This window comes from Aquarana catesbeiana, linkage group LG01, assembly GCF_042186555.1.
Source record: "Aquarana catesbeiana isolate 2022-GZ linkage group LG01, ASM4218655v1, whole genome shotgun sequence".
Lineage (NCBI taxonomy): Eukaryota > Metazoa > Chordata > Amphibia > Anura > Ranidae > Aquarana > Aquarana catesbeiana.
In genome coordinates this window covers 22140569-22168417 of record NC_133324.1, presented here as the reverse complement: position 1 = coordinate 22168417, position 27849 = coordinate 22140569, and the positions used below count along the sequence as shown (strand labels likewise).

Below are 27849 nucleotides of genomic sequence, written 5' to 3'. Positions count from 1 at the left end.
TAGAGGGAGTGTGTGTGTCTGTCTGTGTGTGTCTCCCTTCTGTATAGACACGTTGGCTTCATATGTTACATGTGAACGTCATAACCTCACAAAAACTTAAAACCTTGTATGGCACATATTCATTTCTGCTAACTTCAGCAATATGCTATACAAAAGTAGATACTAACTCAGAGTCATATATGGCATTCAATTGACAAGCACACATGTAACACTCCATTCTTGAAGTAATGTGCTGATCATGTAATGTCATATAACCAAACATCTATATAATATGAACACATATTATCAACTTTACATTGAGTAACTATATACTAATACTTATTAATATGACTGGAACTACAAACTAACTTAACTTAACAGGATATAATCCACAATGTATTATTCCTTTAGCTACGTGGACACGTGTCTATTTTTGTCTTCTCATGACATTCTATACCAAGATACCTTATATGTCATACTCAAATTGGCTACACCAGAAAAATCCAGCAATGCTCAGCTTTAGATGAAGAATCATGTCAAATCAATTGATCAAGGTCATTCACACATACTCTATTGATTATAACTAATCATAAAACCAAATATGTTTTGCAAGCTTGCCATGAATATAATATAACACCTATAAGTGCCGAATTATGTATTATATGGAATAATATTCTAACAATCCCCCCTGAATTATGATTAATCATATTAAATTAATCTAATACATTCAAAACATCATTCATGTCACATTTACACATCCTTGTATCAAATGATCGAACACAATATTCCTCAGAACGGAAGCAGCTAGAAATAACTCTCCTTCTAAATGCTTTTCTGTTTACTTTAACTCCTCTTAGTTCTATCTATTCAAAATCTTAAAATAACGGTATAGAATTTAAAAATGTATAACATAATGATGACTCATATCAATAATTATTAATAATAATAATAATAATTAATAATAATTATTAAAATAAATAAAAGATGCAATAATATATTTCCCTCTTTGGAAATATACTTTACACTCTAAAACTTGTCATAACTTTCCATAGTTCTATTAAGAGTGATATGTTTCTTAAGTTATGAACAAAAGATGTTCTATAAACTAGAATGAGTGTGCAGTTGTTACCTAAAAATATTCAATATATGAATAAGGAAAAATAAATAAAAATAATAATGATAATCCTAACTTAATATGAACATTAATATCAGAATAATTGGATTATCAAAAAATGTATATGTGGTCAAATGTTTGAGTCCCAAATTGTTTATCTATAGTAGATAGATAAAGTTTCTTCTGATTAATTTTTTTCTTCATGAAATGTCTTTAAAGTTTCTTCTTCAAGTTCTGTTAGGTTAGAAAAATCTTGCTAAATAAGATAAAACAGTCATAAATATGAAGTATAAATCTTTTGTCCAAAATTCTTCCCTAGAGGATTCCTTCTTTAACTTTGAATTTTCCTGATATTCTCTTTGCTCTTCATATGAACTTATCTTCCATATTTATTTGATTTTAGATGCCATTTCGTGTTTAGAAGAATTTCTCGTCTTCAGCCATCTGCTACTGGACTGTTGTCCACATCTGACCCAACACAAACACCTCTTGGTTGATAGGTTCTGAACCGTCTGTTTTCTCGAGACTTGAATATTCGCAAAACTGCACTAATCTCTCCCCCCTCAGCAAGGATCGAGATTTCCGTAAAAATTGAGAAATGACGGAACTTTCTGGCTCGCCATTGAAGAATATTATTAATATCTAATATTCTTGTATCTCAGAGGCATTTCTGGAAAAATAGCATTGATAGTCAAACTGACCTAAACAAAGTGTGAGTTTTATTGTCACACAGTTGGCATCATAAATACAATGTAAAAAGTATAATAGTTCAGTTCAGTGTGGGTAAAAATATATGAAATAGAATAAAAAGTTATAAAGCTGTAATAAGCTTATGAAAGCATGTGTGCTTCATGGATGCTGCCCTCCTGTCTCCATGCTGTCTTGTCCTTCAAGAAGAAGCAGGAAATGACGTTCTCAGACTTCTGGCAGAATTCAGCTGTCCCAACTTGTCATGTGAATATGTCAGTGTCATCTATCCTAGAGGGTGTGTGTGTGTGTCTGTGCGTGTGTCCCTTCTGTATAGAAACGTTGGCTTCATATGTTACATGTGAACGTCATAACCTCACAAAAACTTAGAACCTTGTATGGCACATATTAATTTCTGCTAACTTCAGCAATATGCTATACAAAAGTAGATACTAACTCAGATTCATATATGGCATTCAATTGACAAGCACACATGTAACACTCCATACTTGAAGTAATGTGCTGATCATGTAATGTCATATAACCAAACATCTATATAATATGAACACATATTACCAAACTTTACATTATGTAACTATATACTAATACTTATTAATATGACTGGAATTACAAACTAACTTAAACTTAACGGGATATAATCCACAATGTATTATTCCTTTAGCTACGTGGTCACGTGTCTATTTTTGTCTTCTCATGACATTCTATACCAAGATACCTTATATGTCATACTCAGATTGGCTACACCAGAAAAATTCAGCAATGCTCAGCTTTGGACGAAGAATCAAATCAATTGATCAAGGTCATTCACACATACTCTATTGATTATGACTAATCATAAAACCAAATATGTTTTGCAAGCTTGTCATGAATATAATATAACACTTATAAGTGCCGAATTATGAATTTGGAATAATATTCTAACACGGAGTAACAATCTCCATTCATAATACCGTGCGCCGGACTTCATTCGGTTTCCGCTCTTGTGTCAAAACATGTATTTCTCATCATGTGAAATTACTTCATAGAAATCTACAATTAATCATGTTTTTAAATAAACTGGAAGTGACGTGGTTTGATATTCTGTCGAGTTGCCTATTTTGTCAGAACACCCCTTCCACTGTAAGTGAAGTCTGACCACACTCACTATTTGATGCGGTTTGGAGGGTTTGTGTGGGGTGGGGGAGGGTTTTTTTGAGAGGTCGTGGTTGAGTTCCTGCACCTATTTTCTAAAAAAAAAGCCCTGGATAATATTATGCACTGTCACTGTACCAATGACACTGGCTGGAAAGGGGTTCAAATCTAGGGCGATCAAAGAGATGAATATGTGCCTAACTATGTATAATATGTGTAAAGTGTGCTGCTTTTATTAACTGATCTCTAAGTTTTTCATCCATGGGATGAAAATCAGAGAGATCATTCTCTCTCATTGTTTGCCAACACAGGGCTTTGGGCTGTGATTGGACACAGCTGATCAGCAGATCTCGGCTGTGAATCATTGGCTGGAACTTGCTGACAGGCTCTGGCTGTGAACAATCAGGCAGCGTTTATTTGGTGGAGGCAACACACCAAGGGTATTTAACCTGAAATTTACTGATCACTTTGGAGTTATACGGACTTCATAGAAGGACACTCTATCCATTTTTTTTCTGTGGTTCATATTTTTATATATATATTTTTTAAGTCTATTTCATGTACTTTCTGTTATATATATCTTGAATTGGGTGTTTAAACTTTACACAGATACTCACTTACCCTAGGGTCACACCTATGCGTTTCTTAGTGCGTTTTGCAGTTTGCAGAAATGCACTACAGTCCATTTAACATTTAATTTCTCCTATGGTACACATTCACTTCTATGCGTTTTGCGACCGGTGCATTTTTGTAAAGGGTATAGGACTTTTTTCCACGTTTTGGATCTAATAGACTTCAATGAAATTGCACCAGAAATGCAAGTGTTGTGTTTGTAATGCAATTTTTGACGTGTTTTGCATTTTCCGGTTTGTATTTTCCTGTTTAAGCACTGTTTATAGCTACTTGCTAAGGAGGGGGCTGGGAAGCCAGCTGCTGCAGCCTTAAAAACCGATGAGTCATCAGCTGTCAGCGAGGTTCCCTGTTGACAGCTGAATGTAAAAAAAAAATTGCCGGAAAAAAATAAAAAAACTTTAAAAAGTGGTGTGGGCCCCCCCCAGGTCTATACCAGGGGTCTAGTATGGATTTGGGGGTTAAAATAAGAAAAAAATGGCATGGGCCCTGCCCCAAAAATAATTACCAGACCCTTATCCGAGCATGCAGCCCAGCAGGTCAGGAAAGGGAGGAGACACGCAAGTGCCCCCCCTCCTCCTGAACCATACCAGGCCGCATGCCCCTAACATGGGGGGATGGTTGCTTTGCTCTGTCCCCCACCCCAAAGCACCCTGCCCTCATGTTGATGGGAACAAGAGCATCTTCCCGACAACCCTGGGCTGTGGTTGTCAGGGTCAGTGAGCAGGAGGCTTATAGAAATTTGGAATCCCCCTTTAACAAGGGGACCCCCAGGTTCCACCCCCCCCTATATGAATGGGTAGGGGTACTGTACCCCTACCCATTCACCCCAAAAAGCAGTGAAATGTAAGAAGAAACAAGAGCCAGTTTTTGACAAGTCCTTTATTAAAAAATAAGCCCCAAGCTGTCTTCTCCCCTGAGCTGTCTTCTCCCCAAGCTGTTTTGACCCCGAGCTGGTTTCTCCCCCAAGTTGTCTTCTCCTTGTGCTGTCTTCTCCTGGAGCTGTCTTCTGCCCCGAGCTGTCTTCTCCCCAATCTGTCTTCTCTCTGAGTTGTCTTCTCCCAGAGCTGTCTTTTCTCTTTGTGCTGTCTTCTCCCCAAGCTGTCTTCTCCCCTGAGCTTTTTTTACATTTTTTCCGGCAATATTTTTTTTTTACATTCAGTTGTCAGAGGGGTATCCTGCTGACAGCTGATGACTCATCGGTTGTTAAGGATGTTTCGGCAAGCTTCCTGCCCCCTCCTTAGCAACCAGCTATATAAAGTATGTTTACAGTGTGTTTACAGAGAAAAAAAAATAAAACTCCATGCAAAAACGCTTTAGAAACGAGGGATACAAATGCAAATTGCACTGCAAAACGTACCTGAAAAATGCATCAAGCACAGCAGCATAGATGTGAACCTAGCCTTATATTTGTGTTTTATCCATCCTATAATAGTGCTGCATTTTTCTTTACTTGTATTATCTGGTGTTTGTATATCTACACTGTTTGCACGCTGCTGTACACAGACCATTTTAGCGCTGACAAAAATATTTTAATTTACAACAGTTTTTCTCTTATTTAACAGACAGTGAAAGCTGCTACAGGTGTCCCAATGAAGAATGGCCGGATGAGAGAAAAGTGACATGTGTTCCCAAAGTTTATTATTTTTTGTCCTATAAAAATGATGTTATTGTTACAATATTTTCATTATCATCTTTACTTTTTTCAGCCATAACAATAATTATATTATTAATTTGTATTTACTACTGGGACACTCCAGTTGTGAAAGCCAATAACCGGACAGTGAGCTTCATCCTCCTGACCTCCATCTTGCTGAGCTTCCTCTGTGTCTTCTTGTTCCTCGGACGTCCTGTGGATATAACCTGCATGCTGAGACAAGTGTCATTTGGGATCTTCTTCTCCATCGCAGTTTCTTCTGTTTTGGCCAAGACTATCATTGTCTGCATTGCATTTAAAGCTACAAAACCGGGAAGTTCCTGGAGGAAGTGGGTGGGGGTCAGAGTGGCTTATTTTGTATGTTCAGTCTGCTTCTCTGTTCAAGTTGTGATCTGTGTTATTTGGCTGTCAGTGTCTCCTCCCTACCAAGAGTATGACATGGACTCCTATCCTGGGAAGATCCTCGTTCAGTGTAATGAAGGGTCAGTTATCGGCTTCTACTCTGTGTTGGGTTATATGGGGTTTCTGGCAGCTGTGAGTTTTGTTCTGGCTTTCATGGTGAGGACATTACCGGACAGTTTTAATGAGGCCAAGTACATCACCTTCAGCATGCTGGTGTTCTGCAGTGTCTGGATTGCCATGATCCCGGCCTATCTGAGCACCAGAGGGAAATACATGGTGGCTGTGGAGGTATTCGCCATACTGGCCTCCAGTGCTGGAATATTAGGCTGTATATTTTTTCCAAAATTATATAACCTATTTTTTAAACCTGAGATAAATTCCAGAAAATTTATGTTGGTGAAAAAAAATTAATAAAGCAAATAAATGCTTATACTGAATAACACACAAATAAAATGATACACCTGAAAACATTCTTTTATTATTTGTTCATCCGCAGTTTTATCCTTTATCATCTTAAATAAAAAAAAAAATGGAATTCATATTTTTGACGTGGATTATAATTTTAATTAACAATTGAATTTCTGTTTTATTGGTCAATTCCAGTGATGGCGAACCTTGACACCCCAAATTTTTTGGAAATACATTTCCCATGATGCTCATGCACTCTGCAGTGTAGTTGAGCATAGTGGGAAATATAGATCCAAAGCATCTGGGGTGCCAAGGCTTGCCGTCACTGGTCACTCAAATCCTCAAACCCACAACCATTGATTTCATGGGCTGTTGGGTCAACAGGTTGGATCAATAACCTGACAAGCTCAGTTTTCCATATAGATTGTCTGCTGCCCAGCCTTCAACATTATTTTTTTTAAATTATTACAGCAGGTGGCATTTTTCCAAAAAAGACCACTGGAGTATCACCTGAATGCTTTTAGAAGTTGACAATTATAAAAATTAAGTGAGGTCCCATAGTTTTAAATCACATGGTCCTGATGCCAGACACTGCCATCACCATTGGCACCAGCAGTCAACACCACCTAAAGATCCTGCCACCATGCCTTCTTCCAGCCCAGAAGACCTAAATACTCATTTGTGCCACTAAAGAATAAAAAAGAAAAATTATATATATATATATATATATATATATATATATATATATATATATATATATATATATATATATATTATTACTGCTTCTAAGCTCTGTCCTTTTGGGGCTATAGGGTATGACTTCAACATATTTTGAGTATGAAAAAATGGCTATAGTAAAAAAAAAATGCCTGAGGCAGCCAGAACGGCGGTCTGCCTATGCAAACAGCAAACGCTGTCTTTGTCTTCTTATAGTGCAAGCACCTACCCCATAGTTAGAGAGTAGGGATGGGTGAACGGTTCGGCCCGAGCATAAGTTCGGGCAGAACTTTCTTTGTTCGGTCGTTTGACCATTTGTTCAGGCCCCCGAACCGACCACAATGCATTGCGGCACTGAACAGTGCATTGCAAGCTCTGATTGGCTGAAGCAGTGAAAGGTTCAGCCAAACAGGGCACAGAGCACTGTCAGAGTCATGATTGGACACTGTCATCATGACTTTATCCAATCATAGCTCATTCCCGCCCCACAGAAAAAAGTATTCTTTCAATGGCAGCCATTTTCAGTGTGATTTCGGCGTGGAGAGAGATAGAACACGACTCTGTTCAGTGCTATTAGTTATTAGTGTGCTATACTGTGCTATTTTGCTTCAATTGTCAGTGTAGAATATTAGTTTAGTGTCAGTCTAGGGATAGTGTGAGTGTAGTGAGGAGGACCATCATTCAGCTTTGCATAGAGTGTAGCTAGAGTAGGGACAGCTCACATAGTTTCACTGTACAGTAGTGAGACCGTGTCATTCATACATACATTAGTGTAGAGTAGGGACAGCTCATATAGTTTCAGTGTAGTGTAGTGAGATTGTGTCAGTAATCTTGACATTAATGTATAGCTAGAGTAGGTACAGTAGAGATAGCGTCAGTGTAGTGACGGTGAATACCGTCTATTTGATTGTGTTACTGCCAATTTAACTCCATATCGTTTTGTGTGCGTTACTGCAAGTTTAACGCCATATAGTTTTGTAACGCCTTTTACTTCTGCGTGCGTTACTGCCAGTTTAACACCATATAGTTTTGCATGCGTTTGTCAGAAAAGAGCCTGTCAACATCGGAAGGTTCCTGTGCGTTTGCGCGGCGGAGCCACGCTTCGGCGCATGCGCGTTAGCAAAGTAGCGGCACACACGGGTTCACTACACGGCGTAACGGCGTAATGGCGTACGAACGTTCGCTCGTCAGCGTCACGCCCCCTTTCTGGCCTATATAAGGACTGACTTTTGCCCTGTTTAATTGCTGGTTTGTCTTTCAGCTTCCAGTGTTCCGTTCCTGATTCCTGCTTCTTGTGTTTACCTGTTTGACCCGGATTTGCCTGACCTACCTTGTCTCTCTCCAGCATTTTGACCTCGGCTTGTTTAAAGGACTTTCCCACGATCTGCTTCCAGTGTTTGACCCTCTGCCTGTCTCCGGATTCTCCTGCCTTCTCGTGTATGACCCCGGCTTGTCTAAACGGACTTCTCTGCTGACATCTCCAATCCCCTACCTCTGGCTTGCCTTCAGGATTCCTCTACTTACCATCTGCTGTGTTTGACCCTCGGCCTGCTTCAAGGACTTCCTCATCTACCAGTCTCCAGTATTAAGTTATCGGTCTGCATCATAGACTCTCCACTACTGGGTTCTCAGTGCCTGATCTCCTGCACTTATCCCAGCTCCCATTGTGTTTGCGGGTTAGAACCCCGGCCGGGTCTTCGTCTCCAGCTCTGGGTCAGAGCCACCGTTGCTCTCATCTCTGCGTGACTGAAGTCCTCCTCTCAAGAAGCTTCCTGCCTGCAGGCGACCCGTGCCTCTCTGTGCCCTACACCCTCTGTACCACTACCAGGGGTGTGGTGCGCTTAGCCGCAAGGGAAGCCACTCCCAGCATCTCGGCCTCGGTGAGTACCCGTGATAGTACAAACCAGCCAGATGTCTGAGGCCGACAGAGTGGGTTCCCCTCTCGAAGCTCTATGCCAGCAGGTAACGACCCTTACGCAAGCAGTCCAGAGGCTACAAGATGGCTATTTCCAACTAGAAGGTCGTCTCCAGCACCTAATCTTATCTCCCGGGGATGCAACTTCCACATCCCCCAGTGGGGCCAGCTCTTCACAAGATCACTCCAGCACAGCTCCTGCAGTTGTTATGACTCTCCCAGAACCTAGGGTGCCCACACCCGAACGATTTTCCGGAAATCGGAAGAGGTTTAGAGCATTTAAAAACGCCTGCTTGTTATACCTGGCTCTCCAACCTAAGACTTTCAGCTCTGAGACAGTAAAAGTAGGGTTCATCATTTCCTTGTTGTCCGAAGAACCCCAAGCTTGGGCTCACAACCTCCTGGAGCAGAAAAGTCCCTTACTAAACTCCGTGGAAACCTTCTTTGAATCTATGGGAAGATTATATGATGATCCCCAACGCATAGCCACGGCCGAGTCCATCTTACATACCTTAGTCCAGGGAAAAAGACCGGTGGAGGACTATACGGTCGAATTTCGGAAATGGTCAGGGGACACTGGATGGAATGAGGCGGCTCTCAAATACCAGTACCGCCAGGGACTCTCAGAGACTCTCAAAGACGAATTGGCACGTGTGGATTCTCCTTCCACCCTGGAGGAGTTGATCCAGCTAGCCATAAAACTAGACCGACGTCTACGGGAACGACGTTCTGAACGTCTTCAATCTCCTCGGCCTACATGGATGCTACCCAGGGTCCCCACAGGTCATCCCCTTCCTGCAGTCCCTTCCTCCTCTACCTTGGAGAGCGAGCCAATGCAACTGGGACTGATCCGGGCTCCACTTACACCTGATGAGAAACAACGCCGGCGGGAGGCCAATCTCTGCCTATACTGTGGAGGGTCAGGCCACTTTTTGCGCAACTGTCCTATAAGACCCAGTAAGTCCCAATTACAAACAGCTATGAACTTTCAAGTCAATGGTTCAAGTACAACTCATCTTGTCCTTCCTGTCTCCCTACAGGTGGCAGGCGAGGAGATCCGGCTACCAGCCATTATTGATTCTGGCGCCTGCAGCTGCTTCCTGGATACATCCCTATCTCGAAGTTTACGCATCCCTCTGCAAAATAAAAGACAAAGGCTCCAAATCCACCTGGCCGATGGATCATCCCCCTGTTCCGGGCCTGTTACCCAAGAAACTAAACCCATTCTCACCATCACAGATTCTGGACATCAAGAATTTCTGTGCTTTGACATCATCTGCTCCCCCATGTTCCCTATCATCCTGGGACTTCCATGGCTGCAAGCTCACAACCCCCATATCAATTGGAGTGAGAAGAAGATCTCCTTCTCTTCGGCTTACTGCTCCCAGCACTGCTTCACCTCTGGTCCTGTCTGCACAGCTTCCTGTCTAACTGTCCAGCCAGTTCCTGATCACCTTCAGCACGTCCCTGCAGCCTACCATGAATTCATGGACATTTTTGACAAAAGGAGAGCTGACAGTTTGCCTCCTCACCGACCATACGACTGTCCCATTGATCTCTTACCTGGTTCCGAGATTCCTTTTGGTCGTATATTCCCTCTATCAGAAAAGGAGTTGGAGGCTCTGCGGTCCTACATCAACGAAAACCTTGAAAAGGGATTCATTCGTCCTTCCTCTTCTCCGGCTGGAGCAGGGATTTTCTTCGTTGAAAAAAAAGATGGTACTTTAAGGCCTTGTGTGGACTACAGGGAGATCAACAAGATCACCATCAAGAACCGTTATCCACTTCCCCTCATCCCAGAACTGTTCCAACGGTTTCGAACCGCACGAGTTTTCTCTAAACTTGACCTAAGGGGCGCCTACAACTTGGTGCGGATACGCCCAGGGGATGAGTGGAAAACGGCTTTTAGGTCTAGGTTCGGACATTTTGAATATCTAGTGATGCCATTCGGTCTGTGCAATGCCCCAGCTACATTCCAACACCTAGTAAATGATATTTTTCGTGAATACTTAGATGACTTTGTGATTGTTTACCTTGACGATATTCTGATTTTCTCTACAACCATTGAGCAACACCAGGTCCATGTGAAGAAGGTACTCACGATCCTCAGGAAGCACGGACTTTACCTAAAGGGAGAGAAATGCGAATTTGAAAAAACAGTAGTCCAATTCCTAGGGTTCATTATCTCCACTGAAGGGGTCTCAATGGATCCTCAGAAAGTGAAGTCTATCCAAGAATGGCCAGCCCCTACAGACAAAAAGGGGGTCCAACGATTTGTGGGCTTTGCCAACTTTTATCGCAGGTTCATAAAAGGATTTTCATCGATCATTTCTCCCATAACCCAACTGACTCGCCAGCAAAGTCGATTCCAGTGGTCCTCAGAAACTCAGGAAGCATTTGATAAACTGAAGAATCTATTTACTTCTGCCCCGGTACTACTGCATCCAGACCCCGCTTTTCCCTATGTGTTGGAAGTAGACGCCTCAGAATCCGCTTTAGGAGCAATTCTATCCCAAAGACGAGGCCAGAAGGCCCTTCTTCATCCTGTGGCATTTGCCTCCCGGAAACTGTCCCCGCCGGAAAGGAACTATGACGTGGGGGAGCGTGAACTACTGGCCATCAAATTTGCTCTTGAGGAGTGGAGATATCTTTTGGAGGGCGCTTCTCACCCCATTATGATCTTCACAGATCACAAGAACCTGGAGTACCTCAGAACAGCAAAACGCCTCAGACCCCGGCAAGCCCGCTGGGCTTTGTTCTTCTCCAGGTTCAACTTTCACATTTCCTATCGGCCTGGTTCCAAGAATGGGAAAGCGGACGCCCTATCTCGAATGTTCCCAGAAACCTCTCAAACAGCAGAACCTGGTACTATTCTATCCTCACAGAATTTTCTTTGTTCAATCCAGCCAGATCTAAGAACTGCCATTGAACAGGCCTCCAGCCAATGCTTAAACCCTGAAGTACCCACACTGAGGAAACAGGATGGTTTACTATGGGCCCAAAACAAAATATTTGTTCCAGCGCAAGTAAGACCCTTGGTACTAAAGACATTTCATGATAACAAATTTGCAGGACATTTTGGGGTACAAAAGACCTCGGAACTAATACATCGTTCCTTCTGGTGGCCAGGGTGGAGTCAGGACTGTAAGAACTACGTAAACTCTTGTATTATTTGCCAGCGCAGCAAGGGATCCAATGCAAAAGCCTGGGGTCTATTAAGACCATTACCCATTCCAGAGCAACCCTGGAAGGAAGTGGCTATGGACTTTATCGTTGACCTACCACCTGCTGAAGGATTCTCCACCATTCTGGTAGTGGTCGACCGCCTTTCGAAAATGGCCCACTTCTTACCCATGAAGGGCACACCCTCTGCCTCAGATACCGCGGATATATTCATCAAGGAAGTGGTTAGGCTACATGGAGTACCCGTTAGCATTGTGTCTGACAGAGGAGTCCAGTTCACCTCAAAATTTTGGAGAGACCTTTGTAAATCCCTGGAAATCAAGGTATGCCTATCCTCAGCATATCATCCTCAAAGTAATGGCCAAACAGAGAGGACGAACCAAACGCTGGAACAATATCTGCGCTGTTTCTGCTCATGCTCTCAAGACAACTGGGTTTCACTCCTCCCCTGTGCAGAATTTGCCTATAATAATTCCATACATACAGCAACCAATCAAACTCCTTTCTGGGCTAATTATGGATTTCACCCCTCTTTTTTGCCTAATTCTTTTTCAGAAGTATCAGTTCCCGCGGTGCAAGACCGAATAAATTCCATTCAAGCCAATTTTCAAATAATTCAGGAAACTATGAAGAAGGCTCAGGACAGCTACAAGAAATACTATGACAGGGGGAGGAGGAGCAACCCAATTTTTAAGATTGGGGATGAAGTCTGGCTATCTGCAACAAACCTCAAACTTTCTTGTCCTTCACGCAAATTAGGCCCAAGGTTTATTGGTCCCTTCAAGATAAAGAGAGTAGTGAACCCCGTGGCCTTTGAACTCTCTTTACCCAGCTCTTACAGAATTCATCCTGTCTTCCATACTTCCCTTTTGAAACCAGTAACTCCCAGTTCTTTTCCAGGAAGGGAGAAGTTGCCACCTCCTCCAATTAATATTGAAGGCGAAGATGAATTCGAGGTTGAGGCTATAATGGACTGTAGAAGGAGGGGGGGTCATATCCAGTACCTGGTCAAGTGGAAGGGGTACCCCCCAGAAGATAATTCTTGGGAACCCTCCTCCAATATACACGCCCCACGGTTAATACAAACATTCCACAAGAAATATCCGGGAGTACTGGCCAGATTGGGCACCCGGAGGTTGCCCTTTGGGGGGGGGCACTGTCAGAAAAGAGCCTGTCAACATCGGAAGGTTCCTGTGCGTTTGCGCGGCGGAGCCGCGCTTCGGCGCATGCGCGTTAGCAAAGTAGCGGCACACACGGGTTCACTACACGGCGTAACGGCGTAATGGCGTACGAACGTTCGCTCGTCAGCGTCACGCCCCCTTTCTGGCCTATATAAGGACTGACTTTTGCCCTGTTTAATTGCTGGTTTGTCTTTCAGCTTCCAGTGTTCCGTTCCTGATTCCTGCTTCTTGTGTTTACCTGTTTGACCCGGATTTGCCTGACCTACCTTGTCTCTCTCCAGCATTTTGACCTCGGCTTGTTTAAAGGACTTTCCCACGATCTGCTTCCAGTGTTTGACCCTCTGCCTGTCTCCGGATTCTCCTGCCTTCTCGTGTATGACCCCGGCTTGTCTAAACGGACTTCTCTGCTGACATCTCCAATCCCCTACCTCTGGCTTGCCTTCAGGATTCCTCTACTTACCATCTGCTGTGTTTGACCCTCGGCCTGCTTCAAGGACTTCCTCATCTACCAGTCTCCAGTATTAAGTTATCGGTCTGCATCATAGACTCTCCACTACTGGGTTCTCAGTGCCTGATCTCCTGCACTTATCCCAGCTCCCATTGTGTTTGCGGGTTAGAACCCCGGCCGGGTCTTCGTCTCCAGCTCTGGGTCAGAGCCACCGTTGCTCTCATCTCTGTGTGACTGAAGTCCTCCTCTCAAGAAGCTTCCTGCCTGCAGGCGACCCGTGCCTCTCTGTGCCCTACACCCTCTGTACCACTACCAGGGGTGTGGTGCGCTTAGCCGCAAGGGAAGCCACTCCCAGCATCTCGGCCTCGGTGAGTACCCGTGATAGCGTTACTGCCAGTTTAACGCCATATAGTTTTGCGTGTGTTACTGCCAGTTTAATGCCGTATAGTTCTGTGTGCGTTACTGTCAGTTTAACGCCATTTACTTCTGTGTGCGTTACTGACAGTTTATTACCATATCGTTTTGTGTGCGTTACTGCCAGTTTAACACCATATAGTTTTGTGCATTACTGTCAGTTTAACGCCATATAGTTCTGTGTGCGTTACTGCCAGTTTAACGCCATTTACTTCTGTGTGCGCTACTGCCAGTTTAACACCATATAGTTTTACGTGCGTTACTGCCAGTTTAATGCCATATAGTTTTGTGTGTGTTACTGCCAGTTTAATGCCATATCGTTTTGTGTGTGTTACTGCCAGTTTAATGCCATTTAGTTCTGTGTGCGTTACTGCCAGTTTAACGCCATTTACTTCTGTGTGCGTTACTGCCAATTTAACACCATATAGTTTTGCATGCGTTACTGCCAGTTTACCGCCATTTAGTTCTGTGTGCCTTACTGCCAGTTTAACGCCATATAGTTCTGTGTGGGTTACTGCCAGTTTAACGCCATATAATTTTGCGTGTGTTATTGCCATTTTAACACCATATAGTTTTGTGTGCGATACTGCCAGTTTAACGCCATATTGTTTTGCGTGCATTACTGCCAGTTTAACGCCATGTAGTTCTGTGTGCGTTGCTGCCAGTTTAACGCCATATAGTTCTGTGTGTGTTACTGCCAGTTTAACACCTTATAGTTCTGTGTTCGTTACTGTCAGTTAAATGCCATATCGTTTTGTGTGCATTACTGCCAGTTTAACACCATATAGTTCTGTGCGTCACTGTACATTTGACGCATTATATTGCAGTATATTATAGTGTATCCATGGAGTGGGTCTGTGTAGTGTGAGTACTCAAATTAAAGTGCACCAAACACCTCTTTACATTGATTAAAGTGCATCTACGTACAGATTTCAACTTCTTCTTTACATTTTCTTATAAGCACCGCCCCCTCCCTCCTAATAATGTCTGGGAGGACAACAAGGAGAGGCAGACGTTCCCTTGGCACTGTAAGGGGGCCAGCAACAAATGTGTCCACAAGCAAAGGTGGACGTGGTAGTCAGTCCTCAGGCAGGGCATCATTTCCTCTTTTTAGTGAGTTTGCCCATGCTATCCAGCCACATGAAGAAGAGGTGATAGACTGGCTTACTAAACCTTCCTCATCCTCCTCATCCTCTGTCACGCAAGCAGAGACAAGTGAGCAATCCCCTGCAGTTGCCAGAGTGGATAAACCTGCCTCCTTGTCCACATCTATTCCTTCCATAGCCCCAACATCAGCCATTAAGGAGTCAGCTGAGTTATTTGACCACAGCTTCAGCCACTTGCTCCTTGATGATGTCCAGCCATTACTGGATTCAGATGTTGATTCTGAGGTTGAGGATGACAGGAACATGAGCCTAGAGAGAGGGAGGAACACTGGTAGACAAATTGGCATTCATTTTCCCCAAGCTGCAGTGTATTGTCAAGTTGTCTCCAGTGGTAACAATGAAGATGGAGGAGATGGAAGTGATGATGATGATGAGGTCACTGATGCGACTTGGGTGCCAGATAGAGCAGAGGAGGAAACTGAAGGTGAAGCGGCACAACCCAAAGGAGGCCGACATCAAGAAAGAGTAAAGAGCAGCCACCCTATTCCATCACATTCTGCAGCTGTTATCTCCTGGCCCAATCCCCAAAGCTCAGCTGTCTGGGCCTTTTTCAGCACATCTGCAGCAGATCGCACTGTTGCTATCTCCAAACTGTGTCTCAGGCACATCAAATGTGGCAAAAACACCAACCGTTTCGGTACCACAGGCATTTAACGTCCAACCACTCAGCCCGTTGGCATAAATCTGTCCCTCCTCCTCCTTACCCACTTCAGTCGGCCCCTGCGATACCAAGTCATTACTCTTAGTAGCCTCCACTGCTTCTCTTCCTCCGCCACCTCCACGTTATCCTCTGCAGACCTGTCCTATGAACATCAGGTACCCCCTAAGCGTTCAAAGGGCTTTTCCTAGAGTCAGGCTAAAAGGTGCCATGCAGTGCTTCAGCTAGTGTGTTTAGGGGACAGGAAACACACCAAAGCAGAGATTCTTTCAGCTCTGCAGGGACAGGCCCAGAGGTGGTCCACACCACGCCAGCTGGAGCCAGGAATGGTGGTGTCCAATAATGGCTCAAACCTCCTGCCCGCCCTTGGACAGGGAAAGTTGACACATGTGCCATGCCTGGCACACGTCTTTAATTTGGCGGTGCAGCGTTTCCTAAGTACGTACCCAGGGTTGCAAGATGTACTAAAGCAAGCCAGAAGAGTATGTAGCCATTTCAGGTGGTCACACACAGCCAGTGCTTCGATTCTGAGCATGCATGGATCTTTGTGCGTCGGAATTGTGTACACACAATCGGAATTTACGACAACTGATTTTGTTGTCGGAAAATTTGAGATCCAGATCTCAAATTTTGTGTGAGGGTAATTCCAATGGAACATGTCTGATGGAGCCTACACACGGTTGGAATTTCCAACAACAAGCTCCCATCGAACATTTTCCGTTGGAAAATCCGACCATGTGTACGGGGCATTACTGTGTGATTGGGACATCACTGGTGCTGGCTGCTCCATGCTGTGAAGGGTCAGGTGCCCATTAGAGATTCCACTGATAGTGAAGTAGCAGACTCCAGACTGGTTCTTTGGGGTGCCGGGAGTGGGGCCCCCTACTGACCTGTCCCAGATGCAGTGTCACGTGCCAGAAGATAGAGGAGGTGGGTGGATGTCAATAGTGGAATGGACTAGGCGCCGACTTTGAATGCAGGGCAGGGAGTTGCAGCCATGACATCACTGGTTGCTAGACGTCAGGCGGCTCTAGCAACCAGTGACCAGTAGATTATCAGCTATCAGAGTATCAGCTGGAGGCAGAGTGTGCACCAGTGCTATGGCAAAGCTTGCTCACTCTGTTAGTTTCATTCCGGGACATTGTATTGTCCCGGAATTATCCAGGAAACAAAGTCACCCAGTAAGAGACTTGGGGCTATGGGCCCCAGATTTGGAGCTTTAGCCCCAGAAGCCACCCCCTAGCGACACCACTGATTTTATGTAAGGAAATGTACTGTAATTGTCACCTCTATACGAGTGGTCATAGAATACAGCTTAGGATAGTGTCACCTATAGCAGTCCCAGTTGCTATAAACCTAGCAAGCCTAGTCTACCAGTACTTGACTGCTCCCAGGAATGCCATGTTTGTGGGCCAGAAAGTACAGGAGTAGGGATGAGCCGAACACCCCTCGGTTCAGTTCGCACCAGAACCTGCGAACGAACCGAAAATTTGCGCAAAGGTTAGAACCCCATTAATGTCTATGGGACTCGAATGTTCGAAATCAAAAGTGCATATTTTAAAGGCTAATTTGCTTGGTATTGTCCTAAAAAGGGTTTGGGGACCCGGGTCCTGCCCCAGGGGACATGTATCAATGCAAAAAAACTTTTAAAAACGTCCGTTTTTTTGGGAGCAGTGATTTTAATGATGCTTAAAGTAAATAAAAAAAAGTGAAATATTCCTTTAAATATCGTACCTGGGGGGTGGCTATAGTATGCCTGTGGTGGTTGTTTCCCATGCTTAGAACAGTCCCTGCACAAAATGTCATTTTTAAAGGAAAAAAAGTCATATGAAACTGCTTGCGGCTTTAATGTAATGTCGGGTCCTGGCAATATGGATGAAAATCAGTGAGACAAATGGCATGGGTACCCCCCAGTCCATTACCAGGCCCTTTGGGTCTTGTATGGATATTAAGGGGAACCCTTCACCCAAATTAAAAAGGAAACAGCAGTATACAGGCTCTGTACTCTGAACAGCAGTGTACAGGCGGTGCAAACAAGACAGGGACTGTAGGGTTGTTGTTAAGTAGAATCTGTTTGTAATTTTGAACTGGTACATTTTTAATGTGTTTAGCTCCAGTCAAAAAATCTATTTTAAGCTTTTTGGAAAATATAGGGAAGGGTTATCATCCCTGTGACATTTGTCTTGCTGTCTGTGCTCCTCTTCAGAAGATTTCACCTCACTTTTTGTCCCAATGACAAATGTTTTTTGAAAATTTGGGGTTTTTTTGTGAAACAAGGATTGGTGATAAAGCATCAGCGGAAAGTAGAAATGTTTTTCCCATATTAACTCTTACAGGAGAGAATTTCCCTTCCTAGGGGTAGATTTCATCTCACTTCCTGTTGTCTCCTTCCGTTTGAAAGTAGAAGTCGTTTGTAAGTTGCATGTTTGAAAGTAGGGGCCTGCCCTATATACTCAGCAGAAATTTGGGCCTTAGGTGTTGTTGTGGCTACAACACTGTAAGCCCTCACAGGGCCCTGCTGTGAAATATTAGATCAAGAATTGTAATTACATGCCCCTGTTGAACAGGGGCAGAAAAATTGGGCCTTTGGTGGTGGTGATGGTGCTGGTGCCACAACACTGTAAGTCCTCACTCGTCTTGGTGGGCGCAGAAACGGGCCCTGCTGTGAAATATTAGATCAAGAATTGTAATTACATGCCTCTGTTGAACAGGGGCTGAAAAATTGGGCCTTAGGCACTGGTGCTGGTGCCACAACACTGCAACCCCTCACAGATACCCTATTTGGAAAGCAGGAACGAGCTCTGCTGCAAAGTATTGCCTCAAAAATTGTAATTACATGCCCCTGTTAAACAGGGGCTGAAAAATTGGGCCTTAGGCACTGGTGCAACAACACTGCAACCCCTCAAAGATACTCTTTTTGGAACGCAGGAACGAGCCCTGCTGCAAAGTATTGCATCAAAAACTGTAATTACACGCCCCTGTTAAACAGGGGCAGAAAAATTGGGCCTTAGGCACTGGTGCTGGTGCCACAACACTGCAACCCCTCACAGATACTCTAGTTGGAACGCAGAAACGAGCCCTGCTGCAAAGTATTGCATCAAAAATTGTAATTACATGCCCCTGTTAAACACGGGCAGAAAAATTGGGTCTTAGGCACTGGTGCTGGTGCCACAACACTGCAACCACTCACAGATACTCTAGTTGGAACGCAGGAACGAGCCCTGCTGCAAAGTATTGCATCAAAAATTGTAATTACATGCCCCTGTTAAACAGGGGCTGAAAAATTGGGCCTTAAGTACTGGTGGCGGCGCCCAGAACCAAAAATGTTCTTACAAGCTATCAGCGTGATCATTGAGGAGGAAGAGTATAATTACTAGTCACTCAGCATCAGCATAGGCAGTCTTTGAAGGGATCTGAGATTTTAAAAAAAATGATTTGGTTACATCAGCATCAGGTGCTTGGTAGCTGGTGGTGATCCAAGACTGATTCATTTTTATGAAGGTCAGTCGATCGACCGAGTCGGTGGACAGATGCACCCTGTGATCGGTTACAAAGCCTCCAGCAGCACTGAATGTGCGTTCCGAAAGAACGTTGGATGCAGGACAGGCCAGTAGCTCAATTGCATACTGTGCAGGCTCTGGCCAATGATCCATCCTCAAGACCCAGTAACCCAGAGGATTTTCAGTGGGAAAGGTGTCCAAGTCAGATCTTGCCCCTAGGTATTCCTGCACCATGTAAAACAGACGCTGGCGATGGTTGCTGGAACCGATCATACCTTGGGGCTGCGGACTAAAAAATTGTCTGAATGCATCAGTCAAAGTGCCACCTTCTCCATCGCTCCTTCTTTGACTGACCGAAGCCTCAGCAACACGTTGTCCAGAAACAGGAGTTTGTAACCTCCCAGTCTCTGGGAACGCGTTGCACAGACCTTTCTGCAAGGCTTCCCGAAGATGTTTCATCCTCTGCTCTCTCTGTGACGGCAAGATAAGGTCCGCAACCTTACCCTTGTAACGTGGATCAAGGAGGGTTGCCAGCCAGTATTGGTCCTTCTCCTTGATACCACGAATACGAGGATCCTTACGCAGGCTTTGCAGGATCAGGGAGGCCATGCAGCGTAGGTTTGCTGAGGCATTCGGTCCGGAGTCCTCTGGGTCACTAAGGACGACATGGTCTGCAGCCACCTCCTCCCAGCCACGTACAAGTCCATGTGTTTCTTGGGACTGATCCCTTAAAGACTGCTGCTGATGCTGAGTGCCAGGCTCCACCTCCATACTGACACAATCCTCCTCCTCCTCCTCCTCCTCGTTCTCTTCCTGTGTGATCGGCGGGCACGCAGGAACACTGTCTGGATAAAGGGGGGCTTGAGAGCTAAGGAAGTCCTCCTCTTCCTGCCTCTGTTCTGCCTCAAGTGCCTTGTCCATTATTCCACGCAGCGTGTGCTCCAACAGGTGGACAAGGGGGACAGTGTCACTGATGCATGCACTGTCACTGCTCACCATCCTCGTGGCCTCCTCAAATGGTGACAGGACAGTGCATGCATCCCTGATCATGGCCCACTGGGCTACGGAGCACTGCTGGTTCCGAGGACAAAGCACAGGAGGAGGCCATGGAGAAAATAGAAGAGGAGTTGGTGGAGGAGAGAGGTGTGTCACAATCATTAGTAGTGGCATTTTGGAGGAGTGGTGGCGGGACAACCTCCAACACTACTGCACCTTGTCCTGCATCCTTCCTAACTGCCAGCAGAGTCACCCAATGCACGGTGAAACTTAGGTAACATCCCTGTCCATGCCTGCTGGACCATGAGTCAGCGGTAATATGCACCTTACCGCTGACCGCCCTGTCCAGCGAGGCCAAGACATTGCCTTCCACATGCCGGTAGAGAGCTGGAATCGCCTTTTGTGAGAAAAAGTGGCATTTGGGTACCTGCCACTGAGGAACCGCACATTCCACAAACTAACGGAAGGGGGCAGAGTCTACAAACTGAAAAGGCAGCAGTTGAGGTGCTAGCAATTTTGCCAAGCTAGCATTCAACCGCTAGGCATGTGGATGGCTGGGAGCGAACTTCTTTCGGCGGTGCAGCAGCTGGGGCAGGGAAATTTGCCTGGTACAATCTGACGTCGGTGTACTGAAAGCATATTGCCCACATGTACTTGGCTTTGACACACCTAATTCTACACCTTCATTCCTCTCAGTGCAGGTCTCAGAGAGGACTGAAGGTATAGTGGGGTTGGAGATCTCAGCTGATGAGGAGCAAGGAGAGGTCCTCTTTCTCTTTGGTGTGGGTCTTTTAGATACGCTTGCCAACGAACTGCATGGCAGGTCAACATATGTCTGGTCAAGCATGTGGTGCCCTAGCGGGAGATATTTTGGCCACGCGAGATACGCTTGAGACATATGTTGCAAATTGCAGCGGTACTATCTGATGCATTCGTCTCAAAAAAGTCCCACACCAAAGAACTTTTGGAATAACGCGCAGAGACAGCAGCGCCCTACACATGCGGAGCTTTGGGGTGTGATGCGGTCAGTGTGCTGCCCTTAGGCTGGCCCCTGGAGGGCATCCTGCCTCATTGGTGATGTGCCGCCTCCTCCTCCTCTCTCCTATCAGGCACCCACGTTGAGTCAGTGACCTCATCATTCCCTCCCATCACTGGAGTAAACCTGGCAGTATGCTGCAGCAGGGGGAGCATGACTGCCAGATTGCTGTCCTTCTTGGGCACCTCCTTAGTCCGTGTTCACGTTACTGCCTTCATCTAGCTCAGTATCATCATCAGAGCCTTCTAAACGCTGGGCATCCTCCTGGAGCATGTACCCAACACTGTGGTCAAACAGTTCGAGGGACTCCTCAGGAGGACATGGTGGGGCTAGGGAAGGAGTCACTGATGCCATTGAGCCCAGCGAAGAGGCCATGTTGGCAGCTGCTTTGCCAGACAAAGTACCCTGAGTATGGGTGAGAGAGGATGAGGAGGATGAGGACGGCTTTGTCATCCACTCAGCCAAGTCTTCCGCATGTTGCGGCTCAACATGGCCAGCTGCCGAAAAAAAGGCCAAGCGTGTCCCACAGCCACGTGCTGATGAGGATGCACCATCTCCACGACCAGCACTGTTGCCTCTAGACACAGAGCCTGCTTGCCCTCTTTTATTGGCATGTGACTGTCTGCCTCTCCTTGTTGGCCTTCCAGACATACTAATGGCTTGTAGCTGCACTAAGCTGGGATATATATATATATATATATATATATATATATATATATATATATATACATATTGATACTGCAGCTAGCAAAATCAACTGCCTGCCTGTAGTATGAGAACACCACCAACCTTCTACAGGTAGCTTTAGTTGAACCCTGTGCAGAGCTCACAAAAAACTAACTTGTAGCTTATTTAGCTGCCTGCGGTAGTGATAGGATCAGGAAAACACCACCAACCTTCTACAGGTAGCTTTAGCTGAACACTGTGCAGAGCTTGCAAAAAACTAACTTGTAGTTTTAGCTGAACACTGTGAGGAGGACGCACTACACTAACTTGTAGCTTTAGCTGAACACTGTGCAGAGGTCGCACTACACTAACTTGCAGTTTTAGCTGAACACTGTGAGGAGGATGCACTACACTAACTTGTAGATTTAGCTGAACACTGTGAGGAGGACGCACTACCCTAACTTGTAGCTTTAGCTGAACACTGTGCAGAGGTCACACTAAACTAACTTGTAGCTTTAGCTGAACACTGTGAGGAGGATGCACTACACTAACTTGTAGCTCTAGCTGAACACTGTGCAGAGGTTGCACTATACTAACTTGTAGTTTTAGCTGAACACTGTGAGGAGGACGCACTACACTAACTTGTAGCTTTAGCTGAATACTGTGCAGAGGACGCACTACACTAACTTGTAGCTTTAGCTGAACACTGTCAGGAGGACGCACTACCCTAACTTGTAGCTTTAGCTGAACACTGTGCAGAGGTCACACTAAACTAACTTGTAGCTTTAGCTGAACACTGTGAGGAGGACGCACTACACTAACTTGTAGCTTTAGCTGAACACTGTGCAGAGGTTGCACTATACTAACTTGTAGTTTTAGCTTAACACTGTGAGGAGGATGCACTACACTAACTTGTAGCTTTAGCTGAACACTGTTCAGAGGACGCACTACACTAACTTGTAGCTTTAGCTGAACACTGTGCAGAGGTCGCACTACACTAACTTGTAGTTTTAGCTGAACACTGTGAGGAGGACGCACTACACTAACTTGTAGCTTTAGCTGAACACTGTGAGGAGAATGCACTACCCTAACTTTCAGCTTTAGCTGAACACTGTGCAGAGGTCACACTAAACTAACTTGTAGCTTTAGCTGAACACTGTGAGGATGACGCACTACACTAACTTGTAGCTTTATCTGAACACTGTGCAGAGGTTGCACTATACTAACTTGTAGTTTTAGCTGAACACTGTGAGGAGGACGCACTACACTAACTTGTAGCTTTAGCTGAACACTGTGAGGAGAATGCACTACCCTAACTTGCAGCTTTAGCTGAACACTGTGCAGAGGTCACACTAAACTAACTTGTAGCTTTAGCTGAACACTGTGAGGATGACGCACTACACTAACTTGTAGCTTTATCTGAACACTGTGCAGAGGTTGCACTATACTAACTTGTAGTTTTAGCTGAACACTGTGAGGAGGACGCACTACACTAACTTGTAGCTTTAGCTGAACACTGTGCAGAGGTTGCACTATACTAACTTGTAGTTTTAGCTGAACACTGTGAGGAGGACGCACTACACTAACTTGTAGCTTTAGCTGAACACTGTTCAGAGGACGCACTACACTAACTTGTAGCTTTAGCTGAACGCTGTGCAGAGGTCGCACTACACTAACTTGTAGTTTTAGCTGAACACTGTTCAGAGGACGCACTACATTAACTTGTAGCTTTAGCTGAACACTGTGCAGAGGTCGCACTACACTAACTTGTAGCTTTAGCTGAACACTGTGAGGAGGACGCACTACACTAACTTGTAGCTTTAGCTGAACACTGTGGGGAGGACGCACTACACTAACTTGTAGCTTTAGCTGAACACTGTGAGGAAGACGCACTACACTAACTTGTAGTTTTAGCTGAACACTGTGCAGAGGTCACACTAAACTAACTTGTAGCTTTAACTGAACACTATGAGGAGGACGCACTACACTAACTGTAAATAGTCTAGCTGCCTGACTGTGGTACTAATAGGATCAAAAGAGCATCAGCAATTTTCTTCAGCTAGCTGTAAATACTGTAACAAGACAAGCCTGCCTGTCAGTAGGAAGATAACAGGAACGGATCTAGCTAAACTGAATACAGTGTATATATATATATATATATATATATATATATACACACACAACACCTGGGATGCATATATATATACACAATACACTGTATGTGCAGCTAACTCACTGACTGTCCTGCCTAATCTAGCTAACTCAAATTAAATCACACTGTCTCTCTCTCTCTCTAAGCATGCCGGAACACACTACACAGGGCCGCCATGCAGGCGGCCCTATATAGTGTGGGGCGTGTTCTAACCCCCGAGCCATAATTGGCCAAAGCCACCCTGGCTTTGGCCAATTACAGCTCTCTCTACTGATGGCGCTGTGATTGGCCAAGCATGCTTCATAGTCATAGTGCATGCTTGGCCAATCATCAGCCAGCAATGCACTGCGATGACGCAGTGAATTATGGGCCGTGACGCGCCACACGAATTTGACGCAAACGGCCCATATCGTTTGCAATTCGGCAAACGATCGAACAGCCGGAGTGTCTGGCTGCACCATTAGGGCTCGTTCACACGTGAGGTTGGGGGGTGGTAAAACCTCATGATTGAGCCGTGGTTTTACCACCCTTCAATTTTTATCCTTTAGGTGCAGAGGAAGAGGCTTTGGGTGTACACCTGCCATGGCTGTGATGCTTTTCTTTGCAGCTGTGGAAGGAATTATACCCCCTGTATGCCCACCGATCATGACCAGTCAAGTGAATGCTGTTACTTGTACAGGGTCCAAAGGGTTAAAGCAAGTGGTGAGGAGGCGATACAATGCATTCTCACTGCCTTTCAAAGGCTAGGTATGTTTTTACACTCGATCATGGAGAATGAACCACAGCAAAATGGGAGGCTGCAAACACTACACATGGGCCAGGTGATGTGCGATTGCTATTTCATGGGGGTCATCAGTAGGGATGAGCCGAACACCCCCCACGTTCGGTTCGCATCTAGAACACGCGAACAGACCCAATGATGATTTATAAAATTTGGGGTTTTTAGGGAAACAAGAATTGGTGATAAAGCATCAGTGGAGAAGACACCTTTTTCCCATATTAACTCTTACAGGAGAGAATATCCCTTCCTAGGGGTAGATTTCCTCTCACTTCTTGTTGTCTCCCTCTGATTGTAAGTATGAGTCATTTGTAAGCTGGATGTTTGAAAGTAGGTGCCTGCCCTATATTCTCTGCAGAAATTTGGGTCTTGGGTGTTGGTGGTACCAGAACACTGTAAGCCCTCACAGTTACTCTTGGTGGGCGCAGGAACAGGCCCTGCTGTAAAATATTAGATCAAAAATTGTAATTACACGCCCCTGTTGAACAGAGGCAGAAAAATTGGGCTTTAGGCACTGGTGCTGGTGCCACAACACTGCAACCCCTCACAGATACTCTAGTTTAGTGCAGGAACAAGCCCTGCTGCAAGATATTACAGCAAAAAATGTAATTACACGCCCCTGTTGAACAGGGGCAGAAAAATTGGGCTTTAGGCACTGGTGCTGGTGCCACAACACTGCAACCCCTCACAGATACTCTAGTTTAGTGCAGGAACAAGCCCTTCTGCAAAATATTACAGCAAAAATTGTAATTATACTCCCCTGTTGAACAGGGGCAGAAAAATTGGGCCTTAGCCACTAGTGGTGGTGCCCAGAACCAAAAATGTTCTTACAAGCTATCAACATGAACATTGAGGAGGAATAGGATAGTCACTCAGCATAACAGGATAGTCACTCAGCATTAGCATAGGCAGTCTTCAAGGCATCTCACATTCATAAAAAAATTAGTCGGTTACATCAGCATCAGGTGCTTGGTAGCTGGTGATCCAAGACCGATTCATTTTTATGAAGGTGAGCCAATCAACAGGCGCACTCTGTGATTGGTTACAAAGCCTCCAGCAGCACTGAATGTGCGTTCCGAAAGAACGCTGGATGCAGGACAGGCCAGTAGCTCAATTGCATACTGTTCAAGCTCTGGCCAGTAATCAATCCTCAAGACCCAGTAACCCAGAGGGTTTTCAGTTGGAACAGTCTCCAAGTCTGATCATGCCCCTAGGTATTCCTGCACCATGTAAATCAGACGCTGGCGATGGTTGCTGCAACTGATCAGACCTTGGGGCTGCAGACTAAAAAATTGTCTGAAAGCATCTGTCAGACGGCCACCTTCTCCACCGCTCCTTCTGTGACTGACCGAAGCCTCAGCAACACGTTGTCCAGGACTAGGAATTTCTAACCTCGCAGTCTCTGGAAATGCGTTGCACAGACCTTTCTGCAAGGCCTCCCGAAGATGTTTCATCCTCTGTTCCCTCTGCGACAACTGGATAAGTTCCGCAACTTTACTCTTGTAATGTGGATCAAGGAGGGTTGCCAGCCAGTACTGATCCCTGTCCTTAAAACCACAAATCCGAGGGTCCTTTCACAGGCTCTGCAGGATCAGGGAGGCCATGCAGTGTACTGGGTCACTAAGGATGACCTGATCCGCCACCACCTCCTCCCAGCCACGTACAAGTCCATGGGTTTCTAGGGACTGTAAACGATCCCTTGAAGACTGCTGCTGATGCTGAGTGCTAGGCTCCACCTCCATGCTGACACAATCCTCCTCCTTCTCTTCCTGTGTGATCAGGGGGCCTGCAGGAACACTGTCTGGATAAAGGGGGCCTTAAGAGGTAAGGAAGTCCTCCTCTTCCTCCCTCTGTTCTGCCTCAAGTGCTCTGTCCTATTCCACGCAGCGTGTGCTCCAACAGGTAGACAAGAGGGACAGTATCACTGATGCATGCACTATCACTGCTCACCATCCTCGTGGCCTCCTCAAATGGTGAAAGGACAGTGCATGCATCCTTGATCATGTGCCACTAGTGTTGCGAAAAAAAGCCAAGCTCCCCTGACCCTGTCCTGGTGCCATAGTTGCACAGGTACTCATTGATGGCCCTCTGCTGCATGTGCAGCCACTGCAGCATGGCCAACGTTGAGTTCCATCTGGTGGGCATGTCACAGATTAGGCCGTTCTTGGGCAGGTTGTATTCCTTTTGGAGGTCAGCCAGCCGAGCACTGACATTATATGACTGGCAGAAATGCACACAGACTTTCCTGGCCTGCCTCAGGAGATTCTGTAAGCCTGGTTACCTGCACAAGAACCGCTGCACCACCATATTAGGGATGTGAGTCAAACAGGGAACATGGGTCAAGTGTCCCTGTCAGGGGGCAGAGAGGAGGTTGGTGCCATTGTTGCAAACCACTATTCCTAGCTGAAGCTGGCATGGCGTCAACCACCTCTGAGCCTGCCCCTTCAGAGCTGACAGAATCTCTGCTCCAGTGTGGCACCTGTCCCCTAAGTACACCAGCTCAAGCACCGCATGGCATCTTTTTGCCTGAGTGCTTGCGTAGCCCCTTGAATGCAAACGGAGCACCGCTGGTTCTGAGGACAATTCTATAGAGGAAGAGGCCATGGAGGAAGAAGATGAGGAGGGGTGGAGGAGAGAGGTGTATCAGAATCACCACTAGTAGCATTTTGGAGACGTGGTAGTGGAACAAGCACCAACAATACTGCACCCTGTCCTGCATCCTTCCCAGCTGCCAGCAGAGTCACCCAGTGCACCGTGAAAGATAGGTAATGTCCCTGTCCATGCCTGCTGGACCATGAGTCAGCGGTAATATGCACCTTACCACTGACCACCCTGTCCAGCGAGGCCAAGACATTGCCTTCCACATGCCAGTAGAGAGCCGGAATCACCTTCCGTGAGAAAAAGTGGCATTTGGGAACCTGCCACTGAGGAACCCTACATTCCACAAACTCACGGAAGAGGGCAGAGTCTACCAGCTGAAAAGGCAGCAGTTGGAGTGCTAGCAATTTAG

General features: G+C 45.5%; 1 protein-coding gene across 1 annotated transcript in view; it reads left to right on the top strand.

Moving 5' to 3' along the window:
* The window catches only part of LOC141131911 (vomeronasal type-2 receptor 26-like), a 31621-nt gene extending 25589 nt beyond the window's left edge, over positions 1-6032 (top strand). The window contains exon 4 of the mRNA XM_073619768.1: positions 5128-6032. Coding sequence (XP_073475869.1) covers positions 5128-6032 — 905 coding nt within the window. The remainder of the gene's footprint in view (positions 1-5127) is intronic.
* Positions 6033-27849: the final 21817 nt, after the last annotated feature.